The sequence below is a fragment of the Heterodontus francisci genome, chromosome 14, assembly GCF_036365525.1.
Source record: "Heterodontus francisci isolate sHetFra1 chromosome 14, sHetFra1.hap1, whole genome shotgun sequence".
In the NCBI taxonomy this organism is placed as follows: domain Eukaryota; kingdom Metazoa; phylum Chordata; class Chondrichthyes; order Heterodontiformes; family Heterodontidae; genus Heterodontus; species Heterodontus francisci.
Genome location: NC_090384.1, coordinates 49,012,338 through 49,032,987, shown reverse-complemented (window position 1 = coordinate 49,032,987; position 20,650 = coordinate 49,012,338). Strand labels below are relative to the sequence as shown.

At 44.2% G+C, this 20,650-nt stretch overlaps 1 protein-coding gene across 7 annotated transcripts in view; it reads left to right on the top strand.

Annotated features, from left to right (window-relative positions):
- The window catches only part of LOC137377033 (synaptotagmin-7-like), a 1,016,894-nt gene that overhangs the window by 959,382 nt on the left and 36,862 nt on the right, over positions 1-20,650 (top strand). For all 7 annotated transcript variants that reach the window (XM_068046201.1, XM_068046202.1, XM_068046200.1 and 4 more), the window contains one exon: positions 6,866-7,035. In XM_068046201.1, coding sequence (XP_067902302.1) covers positions 6,866-7,035 — 170 coding nt within the window. The remainder of the gene's footprint in view (positions 1-6,865; positions 7,036-20,650) is intronic.

Here is a 20,650-nt window from a genome sequence, read left to right as displayed (position 1 = left end):
TTGGATGAGCTAAAGTTTGCAGAGATGGAGATTGGGAGGCCTGCCAGGAGAACATTTAAATAGTTGAGTCTGGAAGTGACGAAAGACATGGATAAATGTCGGCAGACGATGAGCTGAAGGGCAGAAGGAGATAATGTTAGAAAAGTGGAAATAGGCAGTCCCTGTGATAGAAAAGAAATGGGGGTCAGAAGGTCAGCTTGGGTTGAATTGGACATCAAGGTTAAGCAAAACCTGATTCAGAAGGAGGCAATGACAGGGAAGGGGATGGAGTTTTGGGCAGGAACCAAAGATGATTCAGTCTTTCCAATGTTTAGTTGGAAGACATTATGGCTCATCTACAACTGGATGTCCAACAGGCAGTTTGACAGCACAGAAGCAGCGGAGGTGATGGAAAGGTAGAACATTGTGTTTTGCAGGATGAGGACAAGGATAGATCTTGGGAGTCTCTGGAGTAATGGGGGTGGAAAGAAAGGGGCCAATGATGGATCCTCACAACACTACATAATATGGTGCTGATTCTGGTGGCAACAACACGTTTAAGGACTTTGGAGAGGAAACGGAGGTTGGAGAGGGGCTGTTAGTTTGCAAAGACAGTGTCGTTGAGCATAGCTTTGAGGAGAGGAATGGTGATGCCTGTTTTGAAAGAGAGGATTACAGTAGCAGAGAAATATTTACAATAATAGCTGCCATGGAAGATGAGAAGGGAATAAAAACAGAAAATACTAGAAACACTCAGCAAGTCAGCTAGCATCTGTGGAGAGAGAAACAGGTGCCAATGACTTTTCATCAGAACTGGAAGAGGTTGGAGATACCGGTTTCAAGCCAGTGTAGGGGTATGTGTTGGGGAAAGAACAAAAGGGAAGAACTGTGATAGGGTGGAAGGCAGGAGAGATTAAATGACAAAAGGGTTGATGGTGCAATGCAAAAGGGAGTGGAAACGGGACAAGTGAAGAAACAAAGGATGGGTCTGAAGAAGGTATAAAATGGTAAAAGCAGAACTATTACCAGGACCTGCTGTTGGGGAAAATAAAAGCAGTGGTTATGATCTAAAGTTATTAACCTCTACATTGAGTTCAGAAGGCTACAAAGTGCTTAATGGAAAGATGAGGGCCTGTTCCTTGAGCTTGCATTGAGCTTCATTGGAACAGTGTAGAAGTCCAAAGTCAGCGTGGAAGTGTGGTGGAGAACTAAAATTGCAAGTACTGGAAGTTCAGGGTCACGCTTTCAGATTGAACTGAAGTATTCAACAGTGATTCCCAATCTGCATTTGGCCTCTCCAAAATAGAGGAGCCAAGAAGGAAAATTGAGTAGGGAGTTTATTGGGAATGAGGTCAAAGTAGTCGGAGGTGTATCTCCTGAACAAGGTGAGCCCAGAGAGGACATGGGGAGAGGTGGGAAAGAAGCTGGTAAGAGACGCAGGTTCTGAGCTACAGCAGAGGGGCACCTCTCCCACTCCTGATTCTACGACTTCTGCAATGGGAATCAAATTCTTCAGGCAACACTTCCTGTGGCAACCCACCCCTTGCTAATAAATTGAACGTTACACTGGATTGCATTTTCCTTCATTCATTGATCTTAGCAAAATGTCTGTAACTATAAATTGTGCATAATTAATTCATACTTGCATCAACATTTTTGCTAACAGCGAACCTGAAGCTTAGGCCCTTGTTGCCAGTAGCAGATCTGTGAGGATCTTCTTACTGAGGGCAACTCAGTGGTGCAGTGGTTAGCGACCAAGTGGTTAGCACAGCAGCCTCACAGCTGCAGCGACCCGGGTTCGGTTCTGGGTACTGCCTGTGCGGAGTTTGCAAGTTCTCCCTGTGACCGCGTGGGTTTCCTCCAGGTGCTCCGGTTTCTTTCCACATGCCAAGGAATTAGAATTAGAACATTACAGCGCAGTACAGGCCCTTCGGCCCTCGATGTTGCGCCGACCTGTGAAACCATCTGACCTAAACTATTCCATTTTCATCCATATGTCTATCCAATGACCAGTTAAATGCCCTTAAAGTTGGCGAGTCTACTACTGCTGCAGGAAGGGCGTTCCACGCCCCTACTACTCTCTGAGTAAAGAAACTACCTCTAACATCTGTCCTATATCTATCACCCCTCAACTTAAAGCTATGTCCCCTCGTGTTTGCCATCACCATCCGAGGAAAAAGACTCTCACTATCCACCCTATCTAACCCACTGATTATCTTGTATGTCTCTATTAAGTCACCTCTCCTCCTCCTTCTCCCCAACGAAAACAACCTCAAGTCCCTCAGCCTTTCCTCGTAAGACCTTCCCTCCATACCACGCAACATCCTAGTAAATCTCCTCTGCACCCTTTCCAAAGCTTCCACATCCTTCCTATAATGCGGTGACCAGAACTGCATGCAATACTCCAGGTGCGGTCTCACCAGAGTTTTGTACAGCTGCAGCATGACCTCGTGGCACCGAAACTCGATCCCCCTACTAATAAAAGCTAACACACCATATGCCTTCTTAACAGCCCTATTAACCTGGGTAGCAACTTTCAGGGATTTATGTACCTGGACACCAAGATCTCTCTGTTCATCTACACTACCAAGAATCTTCCCATTAGCCCAGTACTCTGCATTCCTGTTACTCCTTCCAAAGTGAATCACCTCACACTTTTCCGCATTAAACTCCATTTGCCATCTCTCAGCCCAGCTCTGCAGCCTATCCATGTCCCTCTGTACCCTACAACATCCTTCGGCACTATCCACAACTCCACTGACCCTAGTGTCATCCGCAAATTTACTAACCCACCCTTCTACACCCTCTTCCAGGTCATTTATAAAAATGACAAACAGCAGTGGCCCCAAACCAGATCCTTGCGGTACACCACTAGTAACTAAACTCCAGGATGAACATTTGCCATCAACCACCACCCTCTGTCTTCTTTCAGCTAGCCAATTTCTGATCCAAAGCTCTAAATCACCTTCAACCCCATACTTCTGTATTTTCTGCAATAGCCTACCGTGGGGAACCTTATCAAACGCCTTACTGAAATCCATATACACCACATCCACTGCTTTACCCTCATCCACCTGTTTGGTCACCTTCTCGAAAAACTCAATAAGGTTTGTGAGGCATGACCCACCCTTCTCAAAACCGTGCTGACTATCGCTAATGAACTTATTCTTTTCAAGATGATTATAAATCCTGTCTCTTATAACCTTTTCCAACATTTAACCCACAACCAAAGTAAGGCTCACAGGTCTATAATTACCAGGGTTGTCTCTACTCCCCTTCTTGAACAAGGGGACAACATTTGCTATCCTCCAGTCTTCCGGCACTATTCCTGTCGACAATGACGACTTGCGGGTTGATAGGTAAATTGGCTATTGTAAAAATATTGCCCCTAGTGTAGGTAGGTGGTAGGAGAATTGTGGGGATGTGAGGAAAAAATGGGGATTAATGTAGAATTAGTATAAAAGGGTGGTTGATGGTCGGCACGGACTCGGCGGGCCGAAGGGCCTATTTCGGTGCTGTATCTCTCTGACTATGACTATGACTCTATGAACAAAATTTTAACACAGGTATATAGTTACTATTTGGCTGTTGCTAATTGCATTGCTGGTAACAGTAACAAACAATGACTGTAGTTTCATGGCAACTAGTACAAAGTGCTGTCAAAAATGTTTAAACAAACTGGTCCCTGCTGTGCCACTGTTCACCGATTTAAAAAGACTGACCAGATGGTCAATATTTTCAATCACACTAAATCATACTAACAAGCAGGTAGCCTGTGAACAACGCTCATGCATGTGTTGGAATACCAACTGTGGAATCTTACCTTTCCAGCAATGAGAGCAGGCAGTGAAAAGGTGGCTCCTGTTTACGTAACTGGGAAAATAGACCCAGTACAGAATTTCAGTATAATGTGCTATTTTTCACTTTTCTGTTTTTCCTTTGTCCCACTTCTTCCATATTTTCCATTGCTCTTTTTCTTTTTCTGTCTTCACAGTCCATTCTGCAAGCACCAGAGTCATATTTTCACTTATCTTCTTACACTGAAAATCAAGAGAAAATGACAACAACTTGCATTTATAAAACAAATATAGCACATGTAAAGCAAAAGACATGGGACTGTCTCAGCTGTCAGTGATAGACAAAGCTGTATTAAAATAATAAGGCCCTACTGCATGTGTTGCTGCATTGAAATTTCAGCACTAGACATCAATACCAATGTATGAGTATGAGGAAAAAGTGCACTTCCACCAACATGCTTTATTGTTGTGTGATATTGCTTATTGTTGAAGAGCTGGAACCTGTCATAGCCGCAAAGCGCACTGCACTGTTGAACTACAAGAAGGCCCGCAGCGAATTAACATCCGTAGCACTTAAAGTAGCCAGAAGCACTGCAAAAAGAACAGCCAACACCTATGCAGTCGTATTCAGCTGGCCTCCGACACCGGACGCATCAGAGGAATGTTCCGAAGAAGGGTCACTGACCCGAAACGTTAACTCTGCTTCTCTTTCCACAGATGCTGCCAGACCTGCTTAGTGGTTCCAGCATTTCTTGTTTTTATTTCAGAGGAATGTATGATGGCATTAAGAGAACTTTTGGGCCAACCATCAAGAAGATCGCCCCCCTCAAGTCTAAATCAGGGGAAACGATCACTGGCCAAAGCAAGCAAATAGACCGCTGGGTGGAGCACTACCTAGAACTGTACTCCAGGTAAAATGTTGTCACTGATACCGCCCTCAATGCAGCCCATTCTCTACCAGTCATGGATGAGCTGGACGAACAGCCAACAAAATCAGAACTCAGTGATGCCATTGATTCTCTAGCCAGTGGAAAAGCCCCTGGAAAAGACGGCATTACCCCTGAAATAATAAAGAGTGCCAAGCCTGCTATACTTTCAGCACTCCATGAACAGCTTTGCCTGTGCTGGGATGAGGGAGCAGCACCACAGGACATGTGCGATGCCAGTATCATCACCCTCTATAAAAACAAGGGTGACCGCGGTGACTGTAGAAACTACTATGGAATCTCCCTGCTCAACATAGTGGGGAAAGTCTTCGCTCGAATCATTTTAAACAGACTCCAGAAGCTGGCTGAGCATGTCTACCCTGACGCACAGTGTGGCTTTCGAACAGAGAGATCCATCATTGACATGCTGTTCTCCCTTCGCCAGCTACAGGAGAAATGCCGCGAACAACAGATGCCCCTCTATGTTGCTTTCATAGATCTCACCAAAGCCTTTGACCTCGTCAACAGACGTGGTCTCTTCAGACTACCGGCAAAGATCGGATGTCCACCAAACTACTAAGTATCATCGCCTCATTCTATAACAATATGAAAGGCACAATTCAGCATAGCAGTGCCTCATCAGACCCCTTTTCTATCCTGAGTAGCGTGAAACAGGGCTGTGTTCTCGCACCTGCACTGTTTGGGATATTTTTCTCACTGCTGCTCTCACATGCGTTCAAGTCTTCAGAAGGAGGAATTTTCCTCCACACAAGATCAGATGGCAGGTTGTTCAACTTTTCCCATCTTAGAGCGAAGACCAAAGTACGGAAAGACCTCATCAGGGAACTCCTCTTTGCTGACGATGCTGCATGAACATCCCATACAGAAGATTGTCTGCAGAGACTCATTGACAGGTTTGCAGCTGCCTGCAACAAATTTGGCCTAACCATCAGCCTCAAGAAAATGAACATCATGGGACAGGACGTCAGAAATGCTCCATCCATCAATATTGGTGACCACGCTCTTGAAGTGGTTCAAGACTTCTTAGGCTCAACGATCACCAGTAACTTGTCTCTCGATGCAGAAATCAACAAGCGCATGGGAAAGGCGTCCTCTGCTATGTCCGGACTGGCCAAGAGGGTGTGGGAAAATGGCGTACTGACACGGAACACTGAAGTCCGAGTGTTTCAAGCCTGTGCCCTCAGTACCTTGCTGTACGGCAGCGAGGCCTGGACAACAAATATCAGCCAAGAGCGACGTCTCAATTTATTCCAGCTTTGCTGCCTCCGAAGAATCCTTGGCATCAGGTGGCAGGACCGTATCTCCAATGCAGAAGTCCTCAAGGTGGCCAACATCCCCAGCATATACACACTACTGAGCCAGCGACGCTTGAGATGGCTTGGCCATGTGAGCCGCCTGGAAGATGGCAGGATCCCCAAGGACACATTGTACAGCGAGCTCGTCACTGATATCAGACCCACCGGCCGTCCACGTCTCCGCTTTAGAGACGTCTGCAAATGCGACATGAAGACCTGTGACATTGACCAAGTCGTGGGAGTCGGTTGCCAGCGATCGCCAGAGCTGGCGGACAGCCATAAAGGCGGGGCTAAAGAGTGGCGAGTCGAAGAGACTTGGCAGTTGGCAGGAAAAAAGACAGAAGTGCAAAGAGAGAGTCAACTGTGTAACAGCCCCGACAACCAGTTTTATCTGCAGCGCCTGTGGAAGAGTCTTGTCACTCTAGAATTGGCCTTTATAGCCACTCCAGGCGCTACTCCACAAACCACTGACCACCTCCAGGCGCTTACCCATTGTCTCTCGAGACAAGGAGGCCAAAGAAGAGAAGAAGATGATATACTTGTGCAAGTCATAATTTATTACTTCCAACTGCTCTTGCTACTACTCTGTTCAAGGATACTTCTAGCCGCCAATACTAACCCTATTTTGACACATGCAGATGCCATCCAAGTCTGGAAGGACAGAATCTTCCTTGTACAATAAAGTGTTTTTCACCCTTAAATCTGAGTTATGAATGCTTTATACTCCCTGTATTATATTTGACAGAAATCTGAAGGCCAACACCACTATTTGTTTCTCTATCCCTGAAGTACAAATTTCCATCTTCCTGTTGTATGACAGCTGTTTGCTTTCTTTCTCTACCCTCAGGTTTCCCCTATGAAAAGGTGGTGCAGCGAGTGCTGTACCTTCAAGTCCTGGATTACGATCGTTTCAGTCGAAATGATCCCATTGGAGAGGTGTCATTACCGCTCAGCAAGGTGGACTTGACACAGACACAGACGTTCTGGAAAGAACTAAAGCCATGCAGTGACGGAAGTGTAAGTAGCACTCCAATTTTCTTCATACGACTCTTGTTTTGCAGCTTTTAACACACTGCAAGTACAGTCTCACTAATTCTGTAGATATTTTTGTATCTCATGTTTCCTGGCAGCTTATTCCAAATGTGTAGTACTCGTTGGGGTAAATACATTCTTCCGAATAATTATAAATTTACTTCGAATTAAAATTTGTGTTCTCATAATTTCTTTGAAGAAATATTCTGGCCTTGCCTTATCTATTGTATTCATATTTTGTATTAATATTTTGACACCATTAATATCTCACCACAATGAGATATCAGGACAGCTGAGCAAAAGCTTAGACAAAGAGATACGTTTAAGGTGCATCTTAAATACGTAGAGAGGCAGAGTGGTTTCGGAATGGAATTCCAGAGCTTAGGGCCTAGGCAGATGAAGGCACAGCTGCCAATAGTGCAGCGATTAAAATCAGGAATGCGCATGAAAGCAGAATTGGAGGAGTGCAGAGTTCTTGAAGGCTTGCAGGGCTGGAGGAATCGACAGAGATAGGGAGGAACAGACTTGTTTATTTTGTCTGTTCTTTCCAACGCTCATGAATATTCTTGGGAATGGTGACTAGTGGGATATGACCAGTGTGAAGGAATAGGTAAATGTGTTTTTTGAGGGACAAAAACTCATCTGAGTTGGGCACAAGAAAAGAAAATGACTAGCACAAAATGAGTGGGATTTTCAGACCAAAATAGAATCATAGAGTCGTCCAGCATAGAAACAGGCCCTTCGGCCCACCGCATCCATGCGAACCATAATGCCTATCTATACTAATCCCACCTGCCTGCATTAATTCCATATCCCTCTATGCCTTGCTCATTCAAGTACCTGTCCAGATGCCTCTTAAATGTTGCTACTGTTCCTGCCTCCACCACCACCTCTGGCAGCTCATTCCAGATACCCACTATTCTTCATGTGAAACATTTACCCCTTTGATCCCCTTTAAACCTCCTCCCTCTCACCTTAAATCTATGCCCTCTAGTTTTAGTCACCCCTACCATGGGAAACAGACTCTGGCTATCTACCCTATCTATGCCTCTCATAATTTTATATACCTCTATCATGTCCCCTCTCAGCCTCCTTCGCTCCAGGGAAAACAGACCCAGCCTATCCAATCTCTCTTTATAACTCAAGCCCTCCAAACCAGGCAACATCCTTGTGAATCTTTTCCGCACCCTCTCTAGCTTAATCACATCTTTCCTGTAGTGCGGCGACCAGAACTGCACATAGTACTCCAAATGCGGTCTAACCAACATTATGTACAACTGTAACATGACGTCCCAGCTCTTGTACTCAATGCCTCGGCTGATGAAGGCAAGCATGCCATACACCTTCTTCACCCTGTCTACCTGTGTTGCCACTTTCAGGGAACTATGTACTTGCACCCCAAGGTCTCTCTGTTCAACCACACTCCCCATGGCCCTGCCATTCACTGTACATGTCCTGCCCTGGTTTAACTTCCCAAAATACATCACTTCACACTTGTCTGCGTTAAATTCCATTTGCCAATCCCTTGCCCACTTTCCCAGTTGATCTATATCCTGTTGTAACCTTAGACAACCTTCTTCACTGTCCACTATACCACCAATTTTGGTGTCATCTGCAAACTTACTAATCATGCCCCCTACATTTTCATCCAAGTCATTAATATATATGACAAACAACAGAGGGCCCAGCACCGATCCCTGTGGCACACCACTGGTCACCAGCCTCCAATCTGAAAAACAACCCTCCACCACCACCACCACCCTCTGCCTCCTATCACCAAGCCAATTTTGTATCCAATTGGCTAGCTCACCCTGGATCCCATGTGTTTGAATCTTCCGGACCAACCTACCATGCAGGACCTTGTCAAAGGCCTTGCCAAAGTCTTTGTAAACAATGTCCACCGCCCTGCCCTCATCAGTCCTCTTGGTCAACTCCTCAAAAAACTCAATAAAATTCGTGAGACATGATTTCCCACGCACAAAGCCATGTTGACAATCCCTAATCAGACCTTGCCTTTCCAAATGCATCGAAATCCTGTCTCTCAGAATCCCTTCCAATAACTTTCCCACCACTGATGTAAGGCTCACCGGCCTGTAGTTCCCTGGCTTATCCCTGCTGCCCTTCTTAAATAAAGACACAACATTAGCTATCCTCCGGTCTTCCAGTACCTCACCCGTGGCTAACGATGATACAAAAATCTCTGCCAGGACCCCAGCAATCTCCTCCCTTGCTTCCCATAGCATCCTAGGATACAAATGGTCAGGCCCTGGGGGTTTATCCACCTCAATGCGCTTTAAAACCTCCAACACCACCTCCTTTGTAATGTTGATATGCACCAGGATATCGCTATTCCCTCCTTTGAACTCACTAGCTTCCATGACCTTCTCCACGGTAAATACAGACAAGAAGTATTCATTTAAGACCTCGCCCATTTCCCGTGGCTCCACACATAGATTACCACACTGATCCTTAAGGGGACCTACTCTGTCCTTGCTACCCTTTTACTCTTAATATACTTATAGAATCTTTTAGGCTTTTCCTTTATCTTATCTGCTAGGAAGATCTCATGGCCCCTTTTCGCCCTCCTAATTTCCTTCTTAAGTGTACTCCTACATCCCTTAATCTCCTAGTGGGCATCGCTTGATCCCAGCTGCCTATACCTGACATATGCCTCCCTCTTTTCCTGACCAGACCCTCAATATCCTCGTCAACCAAGGTTCCCTAAACCTGCCAGCCTTGCCCTTCCAATCTCACTTTTAAAAGCCTCTCACTTCCAGACGTCCCTTTACCTGTAAGCAGCCTCTCCCAATCAACTTTTGAGAGTTCCTGTCTGATGCCATCGAAATTAGCCTTCCCCCAATTTAGGACTTCAACTTGAGGACCAGTCCTATCCTTTTCCATAACTATCTGTTCTATAAAATGTTGTAATTTGATTGCAAAGTAGCTGCTGGTGGTTTTAGTATCTAAAAAAGAGTTTTGTGCATCAATCAGAAATTACAGGTTAATTAAATGTTTGTTACACATCTAATTCATTTTATTTCTGTTGTATTACAAAGTATTATCTCACAAATTTCATTAGAATTCACAACACCCCTTATCTCTCTTTTTACTTGCAGTTAAATTGTAACAAAATTACCGGAAAAATTCAAAAAAATCAGCACTGATTAATACTCCCAAGTATCAATTCACCAAACTACATTACTCCAGCTAAGTTGCATTAGTTATTGAAAAACATTACTCAATCTAAACTGCATCTATTATGAAACAGTATTATGGCACATAAACTTAGCAGTTAATGTAATGCTAAGAACATTTAGTGAACATTTAGAAATGCACGGTGTTACGACCGAGACGGGAGGAGTGCACTGTTTTTTCTAGACGTCGCAACATATATTTAAATTTTTTCCCAGTTACTGATACGGTCAATCATAGACTCTATTTTTATCACAGAATAAAATACACCAACCAGTTTTCTTAAACTGATAATTTTGTTAATTATAAAACAAGACATAACCAGTAATGAAGCAAAGCATTAACACACAGATTGAAATGTAAAAGTTCCCTTTTTACCTTAGCGCTCTCTCTCTCACACTCACACTCACATCGGTTAACTGAAAAAATAGAGATTTACTCTTTAGAGCTCTATTACAAAAAAAAAATACTTTGGCCAGATACTAGATAATTCTTGAAGAAAAAAGAGAAGATATGGAAAGATGTCGGATGTCCTTTGTTTTGGTTCGGCTTCCCAAGTACATGTCGACGGCTGTCACTAGGATCTTCCTAGAACAGTTCTTGTCAGTCGACATTGAAGATCAGTTTGGGCAGATTTTCCAGGAAAAATGCAGCAACAGGGGTTTCAGGCAATTTCTTACACTTACTTCTCAGAGCCTCTCAAAGAGATGGAAAACTGGCAGACTTTTCAAAGAGCTGGAACAGGCTGAGTCGGGGCTTGTCCTTGGCAGGTTGATCCTTTAACTCCTTTTCAAACCATTGTCCATATCCCAACTCACTGTCCAAAGCGAAACCAAAAACAAAAGTGCAAGAATCAAGCCTCTTGACCCCTATAAACTTTGATCTGTCACTTCTTTGAAAACACCTTTCCCCAAGTCAAAAGAAACCTTGCTAGGTAATTATGGTAGTAATTAACTAGGTGCCTTCCAGTACGGGCTTGTTTTTAGCACTGCTTGATTCTTCCTGGAACTGTTGTTTACAAGCTCAGTCCAAAGACCTTCTGATAACCTCTTTTAAAAAAAAAACACACACAAAGTTCCAGCATCTGTGGAATCTTTTCAGTTTTAAAACACAAATCCTGATAATTTAACAAAAAATGGAAGCACTCGTAACAACGATTAAATCAAGATCTGTCAGCAGATAGAGTCATAGAGTTACACAGTACAGAAACAGGCCGTTTGGCCCATTGTGTCAGTACTGGCCATCAAGTACCTATCTATTCTCATCCCATTTTCCAGCACTTGGCCCGTAGCCTTGAAAGCTATGGCATTTCAAGTGCTCATCTAAATACTACTTAAATGTTGTGAGGGTTCCTGCCTCTACCACCCCTTCAGGCAGTGTGTTCCAGATTCCAACCACCCTCTTGGTGAAAATTTTTTCCTCATATCCCCTCTAAACCTCCTGCCCCTTAACTTAAATCAATGCCCCTTGGTTATTGACACCTCTGCTAAAAGAAAATGTTTCTTCCTATCTATGCCCCTCATAATTTTGTATTCCTCAATCAGGTCCCCACTCAACCTTCTCTGCTCGAAGGAAAACAACTGGAGCCTATCCAGTCTCTCTTCATTAGCTGAAATGCTCCAGCCCAGGCAACATCCTGGTGAATCTCCTCTGCACCCTCTCCAGTGCAATCACATCCTTCCTATAGTGTGGCGACCAGAACTGTACACAGTACTTCAGCTGTGGCCTAACTAGCATTTTATACAGCTCCATCATAACCTCCCTGCTCTTTTTTTTTTTTTAGAGATACAGCACTGAAACAGGCCCTTCGGCCCACCGAGTCTGTGCCAACCAACAACCACCCATTTATACTAACCCTACAGTAATCCCATATTCCCTACCACCTACCTACACTAGGGGCAATTTACAACAGCCAATTTACCTATCACCTGCAAGTCTTTGGCGGTGGGAGGAAACTGGAGCACCCGGCGAAAACCCACGCGGTCACAGGGAGAACTTGCAAACTCCGCACAGGCAGTACCCAGAATCGAACCCGGGTCCCTGGAGCTGTGAGGCTGCGATGCTAGCCACTGTGCTGCCTCTTATATCCTATGCCTCAGCTAATAAAGGCAAATATCCCATATGCTTTCCTAACCACCTTATTTACCTGTGCTGCTGCCTTCAGTGATCTATAGACAAGTACAGCAAGGTCCCTCTGACCCTCTGTACTTCCTATGGTCCTACCATCCATTGTATATTCCCTTGCCTTGTTAGCCCTCCCAAAATGCATCACCTCACACTTCTCAGGATTAAATTCCATTTGCCACTGATCTGCCCATCTTACCAGTCCATCAATATCATCCTGTAATCTAAGGCTTTCCTCCTTGCTATTTACGACACCACCAATTTTTGTGTCATCTGCGAACTTATTGATCATACCACCTATATTCACATCTAAATAATTAATGTATACTACAAACAGTAAGGGTCCCAGCACTGATCCCTGTGCTACACCACTGGTCACCGGCTTCCAATTGCAAAAACAATCCTCGACTGTCACCCTCTGCCTCCTGCCACTAAGCCAATTTTGGATCCAATTTGCCAAATTGCCCTGGATCCCATGGGCTCTTACCTTCTTGCCCAATCTCCCATGCGGGACCTTATCAAAAGCCTTACTGAAGTGCATGTAGACTACATCAACTGCTTCACCCTCATCTACTCACCTAGTCACCTTTCAAAACATTCAATCAAATTTGTTAGACATGATCTCCCCCGATAAAGTCATGCTGACTATCCTAGATTAATCCCTGCCTTTCCAAGTGGAGATTAATCCTGTCCCTCAGAATTTTTTCCAGTAGTATCCTTCCCACCAATGTTAGACTCACCAGCCTGTAATTAACTGGTTTATCCCTACTACCCTTCTTGAATAATGATACCACATTCGCTGGCCTCCAGTCCTCTGGCACCTCTCCTTGGGCCAGAGAGGATTTGAAAATTTGAGTCAGAGCCCCTGCAATCTTCTCCCTTGCCTCACATCGCAGCCCCTGGGTTGCATCTCATCTGGGCCTGAGGATTTATACACTTTTAAGCTGGCTAAAACCGCTAATACCTCCTCCCTTTCAATGCTAATTTGTTCAAGTATATCACAATCCCCCTCCCTGATTTCTACACCAACATTGTCCTTCTCCATAGTGAACACAGATGAAAAGTAATCATTTAAAACCTCACCTACGTCCTCCAGCTCCACACACAGATGGCCACTTTGGTCCCTAATGGGCCCTACTCTCTCCCTGGTTATCCTCTTGCCCTTAATATACTTATAAAATGGCTTCGGATCTTCCTTTATCTTGCCTGCCAGTGTTTTTTCATGCCCTCTCTTCGCTCTCCTAATTACTTTTTGAAGGACCCCCTACGCTTTCTATACTCCTCTGGGACCTCTGCTGTTTTCAGCTCTCTGAATCTGTCATAAACCTCCTATTTTTTCCTTATCCAATCCTCTGTATCCCTTGACATCCAGGGTTCCCTGGACTTGTTGATCCTAACCTTCACCTTTATGGGAACATGTTGGCCCTGAATTCTCATTATTTCCATTTTGAATGACTCCCACTGGTTTGATGTAGACTTCCCTACAAGTAGCTGCTCCCAGTCCACTTTGGCCAGATCCTGTTTTATTATATTGAAATCGGCCTTCCCCCAGTTCAGTACCTTTATTTCCAGTCCACTTTTGTCCTTTTCCATAAACTACCTTAAATCTTAGAGATATGGTCACTATCCCCGAAATGCTCCTCCTCTGACATGTCTACCACTTGTCTGGCTTCATTCCCTAAGATTAGGTCTAGTACCACCCTTTCTCTTGTAGGACTTTCTACATCCTGGCTCAAAAAGCTCTCCTAGATGTGCTTTAAAAATTGTGCCCCCTTTAAGCCTTTTACACGAAGACTATCCCAGGTAATAGTGGGGAAGTTGAAATCCCCGAACAAAGAACAGTACAGAACAGGAACAGGCCATTCGGCCCTCCAAGCCTGCGCCAATCTTGATGCCTGCCTAAACTAAAACCTTCTGCACTTCCGGGGTCCGTATCCCTCTATTTCCATCCTATTCATGTATTTGTCAAGATGCCTGTTAAACGTCTCTATGGTACCTGCTTCCACCACTTCCCCCGGCAACAAGTTCCAGACACTCACGACCCTCTGTGTAAAGAACTTGCCTCACACATCCCCTCTAAACTTTGCCCCTCTCACCTTAAACCTATGTCCCCTAGTAACTGACTCTTCCACCCTGGGAAAAAGCTTCTGACTATCCACTCTGTCCATGCCACTTATAACTTTGTAAACCTCTATCATGTCGCCCTCCACCTCCGTCGTTCCAGTGAAAACAATCTGAGTTTATCCAACCTCTCCTCATAGCTAATGCCCTCCAGACCAGGCAACATCCTGGTAAACCTCCTCTGTACCCTCTCCAAAGCCTCCACGTCCTTCTGGTAGTGTGGCGACCAGAATTGCACGCAATATTCTAAGTGTGGCCTAACTAAAGTTCTGTACAGCTGCAGCATGACTTGCCTATTTTTATACTCTATGCCCCGACCGATGAAGGCAAGCATGCCGTATGCCTTCTTGACTACCTTATCCACCTGCGTTGCCACTTTCAGTGACCTGTGGACCTGTACGCCCAGATCTCTCTGCCTGTCAATACTCCCAAGGGTTCTGCCATTTACTGTATACTTCCCACCTGCATTAGACCTTCCAAAATGCATGACCTCACATTTGTCCGAATTAAACTCCATCTGCCATTTCTCCACCCAAGTCTCCAACCAATCTATATCCTGCTGTATCCTCTGACAATCCTCATCACTGTCCGCAACTCCACCAACCTTTGTGTCGTCCGCAAACGTACTAATCAGACCAGCTACATTTTCCTCCAAATCATTTATATATACTACAAAGAGCAAAGGTCCCAGCACTGATCCCTGCGGAACACCACTAGTCGCATCCCTCCATTCAGAAAAGCACCCTTCCACTGCTACCCTCTGTCTTATATGACCGAGCCAGTTCTGTATCCATCTTGCCAGCTCCCCTCTGATCCCATGTGACTTCACCTTTTGTATCAGTCTGCCATGAGGGACCTTGTCAAAGGCTTTACTGAAGTCCATATAGATAACATCCACTGCCCTTCCTTCATCAATCATCTTTGTCACTTCCTCAAAAAACTCAATCAAATTAGTGAGACATGACCTCCGCTTCACAAAACCATGCTGCCTCTCGCTAATAAGTTCATTTGTTTCCAAATGGGAGTAAATCCTGTCCCGAAGAATCCTCTCTAATAATTTCCCTACCACTGACGTAAGGCTCACCGACCTATAATTTCCTGGATTATCCTTCCTACCCTTCTTAAACAAAGGAACAACATTGGCTATTCTCCAGTCCTCTGGGACCTTACCTGTAGCCAATGAGGATGCAAAGATTTCTGTCAAGGCCCCAGCAATTTCTTCCCTTGCCTCCGTCAGTATTCAGGGGTAGATCCCATCAGGTCCTGGGGACTTATCTACCTTAATGCTTTGCTAGACACCCAACACCTCCTTTTTGATAATGAGATGACTGAAACTATCTACACTCCCTTCTCCTTGGTGAATACTGATGCAAAGTACTCATTTAGTACCTCGCCCATTTCCTCTGGCTCCACACATAGATTCCCTTCTCTGTCCTTGAGTGGGCCAACCCTTTCCCTGGTCACCCTCTTGCTCTTTATATATGTATAAGAAGCCTTGGGATTTTCCTTACTCCTGTTTGCCAATGACTTTTCATGACCCCTTTTAGCTCTCCTGACTCCTTGCTTAAGTTCATTCCTACTGTATTTATATTCCTCAAGGGATTCATCTGTTCCAAGCCTTCCAGCCCTTACAAATGCTTCCTTTTTCTTTTTGACGAGGCTCACAATATCCCGCGTTATCCAAGGTTCCCGAAACTTGCCAAACTTATCCTTCTTCCTCACAGGAACATGCTGGTCCTGGATTCTAATCAACTGACATTTGAAAGACTCCCACATGTCAGATGTTGATTTACCCTCAAACAGCCGCCCCCAATCTAAATTCTTCAGTTCCTGCCTAATATTGTTATAATTAGCCTTCCCCCAATTTAGCACCTTCACCTGAGGACTACTCTTATCCTGATCCACAAGTACCTTAAAACTTATGGAATTATTGTTACTGTTCCCGAAATGCTCCCCTACTGAAACTTCGACCACCTGGCCGGGCTCATTCCCCAATACCAGGTCCAGTACGGCCCCATCCCTAGTTGGACTATCTATGTATTGTTTCAAGAAGCCCTCCTGGATGCTCCTTACAAATTCTGCCCCATCCAAGCCCCTAGCACTAAGTGAGTCCCAGTCAATATCGGGGAAGTTAATCACCCACCACTACAACCCTGTTACCTTTTACATCTTTCCAAAATCGGTCTACGTATCTGCTCCTCTACCTCCCGTTGGCTGTTGGGAGGCCTGTAGCAAACCCCCAACATCGTGACTGCACCCTTCCTATTCCTGAGCTCCACCCATATTGCCTCACTGCATGACCCCTCTGAGGTGTCCTCCCGCAGTACAGCTCTGATATTCTCCTTAACCAGTAATGCATCTCCCCCACCCCTTTTACATCCCCCCCCACCCCTTTTACATCCCCCTCTATCCCGCCTGAAGCTTCTAAATCCTGGAACATTTAGCTGCCAATCCTGTCCTTCCCTCAACCAAGTTTCTGTAATAGCAACAACATCATAGTTCCAAGTACTAATCCAAGCTCTAAGTTCATCTGCCTTACCTGTTATACTTCTTGCATTGAAACAAATGCACTTCAGACCACCAGTCCCGCTGTTCTCCCTGCCTGCTGTTCCTCTTAGTCTTACTGGCCTCATTTACTAGTTCCCCTTTATTTATTTCACTTGCTGTCCTACTGCTCTGGTTCCCACCCCCCTGCCACACTAGTTTAAACCCTCCCGAGTGACTCTAGCAAACCTCGCAGCCAGGATATTTGTGCCCCTCCAGTTTAGCTGCAACCCGTCCTCCTTGTACAGGTCCCATCTGTCCCTGAAGAGATCCCAATGGTCCAGATATCTGAAACCCTCCCTTCTACACCAGCTGTTCAGCCACGTGTTTAGCTTCACTATCTTCCTATTTCTAGCCTCACTGGCACGTGGCACAGGGAGTAATCCCGAGATTACAACCCTAGAGGTCCTGTTTTTTAACTTTCTACCTAACTCCCTAAACTCCCCCTGCAGGACCTCATCACTCTTCCTGCCTATGTCGTTGGGACCGATGTGTACCACAACCTCTGGCTGTCCACCCTCCCCCTTCAGAATGCCCCCTGTCTCTTCAGAGACATCCTTGACCCTGGCACCAGGGAGACAACATACCATCCTGGAGTCTCTTTCATGTTCACAGAAGCGCGTATCTGTGCCCCTGACTATAGGGTCCCCTATAACTATTGCTCTTCTGCACTTTGTCGCTCCCTGCTGAACAACAGTGCCAGCCGTGGTGCCACTGCTCTGGCTGCTGCTGTTTTCCCCTGATAGGCCATCCCCCCCAACAGTATCCAAAACCGTATACTTGTTAGAGAGGGGGATAGCCACAGGGGATTCCTACATTGACTGCCCTTTCTAGCGGTCACCCATCTATCTGCCTGCACCTTGGGTGTAACCACTTCCCTAAAACTCCTGTCTATGACACTTTCTGCCACTTGCATGCTCCTAAGTGCATCCAGTTGCTGCTCCAACCGATCCATGCGGTCTGTGAGGAGCTGCAACTGGGTACACTTCCTGCATATATAGTCGTCCGGAATGCTGGAAGTGTCACGGACTTCCCACATCTCACAGGTGAAGCACTTCACCCCTCTAACTGTCATTTCTAGCACTAATTAGTTAATTAATATAAAATAAATAAATACTTATTAAATCCTTTCTAAATTTTTAGAATTAACTATATGGTCCCTGGTGCTAGATTTCTACTATAAATATTAAATGCTAACTAAATACAGTAATCTCCCTGTGGTTTAGTTACTCTACTTATTAATTAGTTAATTAGGGTTTTAATCAATTTTTACCAATGTTTTTTCAAACTTAGTACAAATTTCCTACCAGCCAATCAGGTCACAGCTTTCCTGTGACGTCACTTTTCAGTTTTTTTTTTACCCGAGGTAAGTTTTTATACTTACCGGTCTGGAACTCCGCCCTCCGAGTCTTCTCCGTAAATGTAGGCCGCGAATCCCGGAGGTAAGTTTTTTTTATACTTACCAGTCTGGAACTCTGCCCTCCGAGTCTTCTCCGTGAATGTCATTATTACTTTATTATTTTTACATCTCTCTGAGATTTGCCCTCATATCTGTTCCTCTATCTCTCCCTGACTGTTGGAAAGCCTGTCGTACATTCCCAATAAAGTGATTGCCACCTTTTTTTTGTTTGTTAAAGATGTTCAATAAAGTGCTCACAAGAAGCTTCTTAGAAATGTTCAAGTTTAGAGTATACCTGGAAATGTTGTAGCATGGATAGAATGCTAGTAGACATTAGGGCAAGTCAGTGTTGCTCAGATTGGAATTCTGTTCTGTACATGCACAATCCAGAATCTGTATCCATGTGTAATGGCATATGTCCAGCATTGCTTGACTATTCTGGTGTCATCCCAGAATACTTCACATTTCTATTCTGTGCGTGTGTCTACCCATGGCAAGGTGTTGAGTAAGTACTTGACATCTGTCCTCACGAAAGAAAAGGATGAAGTTAATGTCAGAGTAGAGGAGGGAGGAATAGAGATGTTGGATAGGAAAAAAAAGAGATAGAAAGGAGGCGCTAAATAGGTTGTCATCATTCAAAGTTAACAAGTCACCCAGTCCAGATGGAATGCATCCTAGTTAGCTGATGGAAGCTACATTGAAGATAACAAAGCTCTGACTGCAAACATTAAATCCTCTTTGGATATTGTAATGTTGCAAAAGAACTGGATAATTACAAATGTTCACAGCCTTGTTCAAAAAAGAGAGGAATAAACCTGGTAACTGCATATACTCTTCAGTCTACATCATCGGTGGGGAAACTACTGGAAACTATGGTCAAGGACAAAATTAATTCTCACTTGGAGGAGGATGTGTTAATAAGGGTCAGCCAATTCAAAATTATAAGGGATTTTGGTAGAGCAACTAGGAAGAAACCATTCCTCTATCTAGTGGGTCATAGATTTAAAATAATTAGCAAAAAGACTAGAGAAATTTCTGCACAGTGCATTTCGGATCTTAACACTATCAGTAAGGGTGGTGGAATCAGATTCCTTAGGAACTTCCAAAAGGCCATTAGACATGTACTTGAAGAGGATTAATTTTCAGAATTATAGGGAAAGAGCTGGGGTGTGAGACTAAATTGGACAGCTCTTTGAAAGAGCCAACAAAAGTGTGACAGGCCAAATGGCTGCCTCCTTTGCTGTAAGACTCCAGGATTCTGTAATAGATGAACTTGGAGTGCCTTTACTAGGCATTTCTCAAGTGTATTCTCTTGTACAGATGCATTGTGGTGTTATGGAACTATCGTAGATCAACTGTGCTCTACTCAGTGTTATTTTTGGCTCGCAAACTAGAATTACACATACACTTGAAACTGCACCAAATAGGTATCAACATTTTCTTGGGGGAAAGTACCCTGATTCAACATTCCCAAATACTGGGTGTCTGGATAATTTATTGTGATGGATACTTATCCTGGTTTACTTAGAACCCAGAGTTGAAAAAAAATTTTAAATACTAAATTGCATTCGAGCTACATTATGCAAAAGTATTTGTGAATATTGGGAACACGGATAATCAGGGCTCCATTATAAAAGAAATTTCTACAAAATACCAGACAACCTTTGGCTGTAAATCAGTATTTGTAAGCCCTCTCCAGCATAGGAGAGCTAGTGCAACTTATTACCGAGGTGATGTCTGCAATGTGCTGCTTGAAAATTGAGAGTGGCTTATCCTTTGACAAACTACCCAAAGTTCTGACTCAGTCACTGCTTTTTAATTTATTCATCTGCCATTCCTGCTGAAAATATGAAACTTAGAAGTTGATCAATTTTTGAAGTAATCAAGGTCATAGATCTTAAAATTAAAGTTGAATTATTAATCAAACTGCGAGTGAACACAATTTTCTATTGAGAATTTTCTTTATTTAACATCAAAAAGATTTCCTTCCATTCACATTACTGTTAACTGTCCCGGGGAGTTTAGTACTGACTCACCCATTTGAGAAGTGTTTTCTTCTAAATTCAATTCTCAAGGCCTACACATATTAGCAAACAGACTCTTAAGTGTGACAGATAGTAAAAGATGAAAGCAAATGATACAGTCTTCACCTTGCCAAATGTTTGATCACTTTCTGTCAAGCTTTCAAGTTTAGGAAGGAAAAGTATATGGAATGCGAAT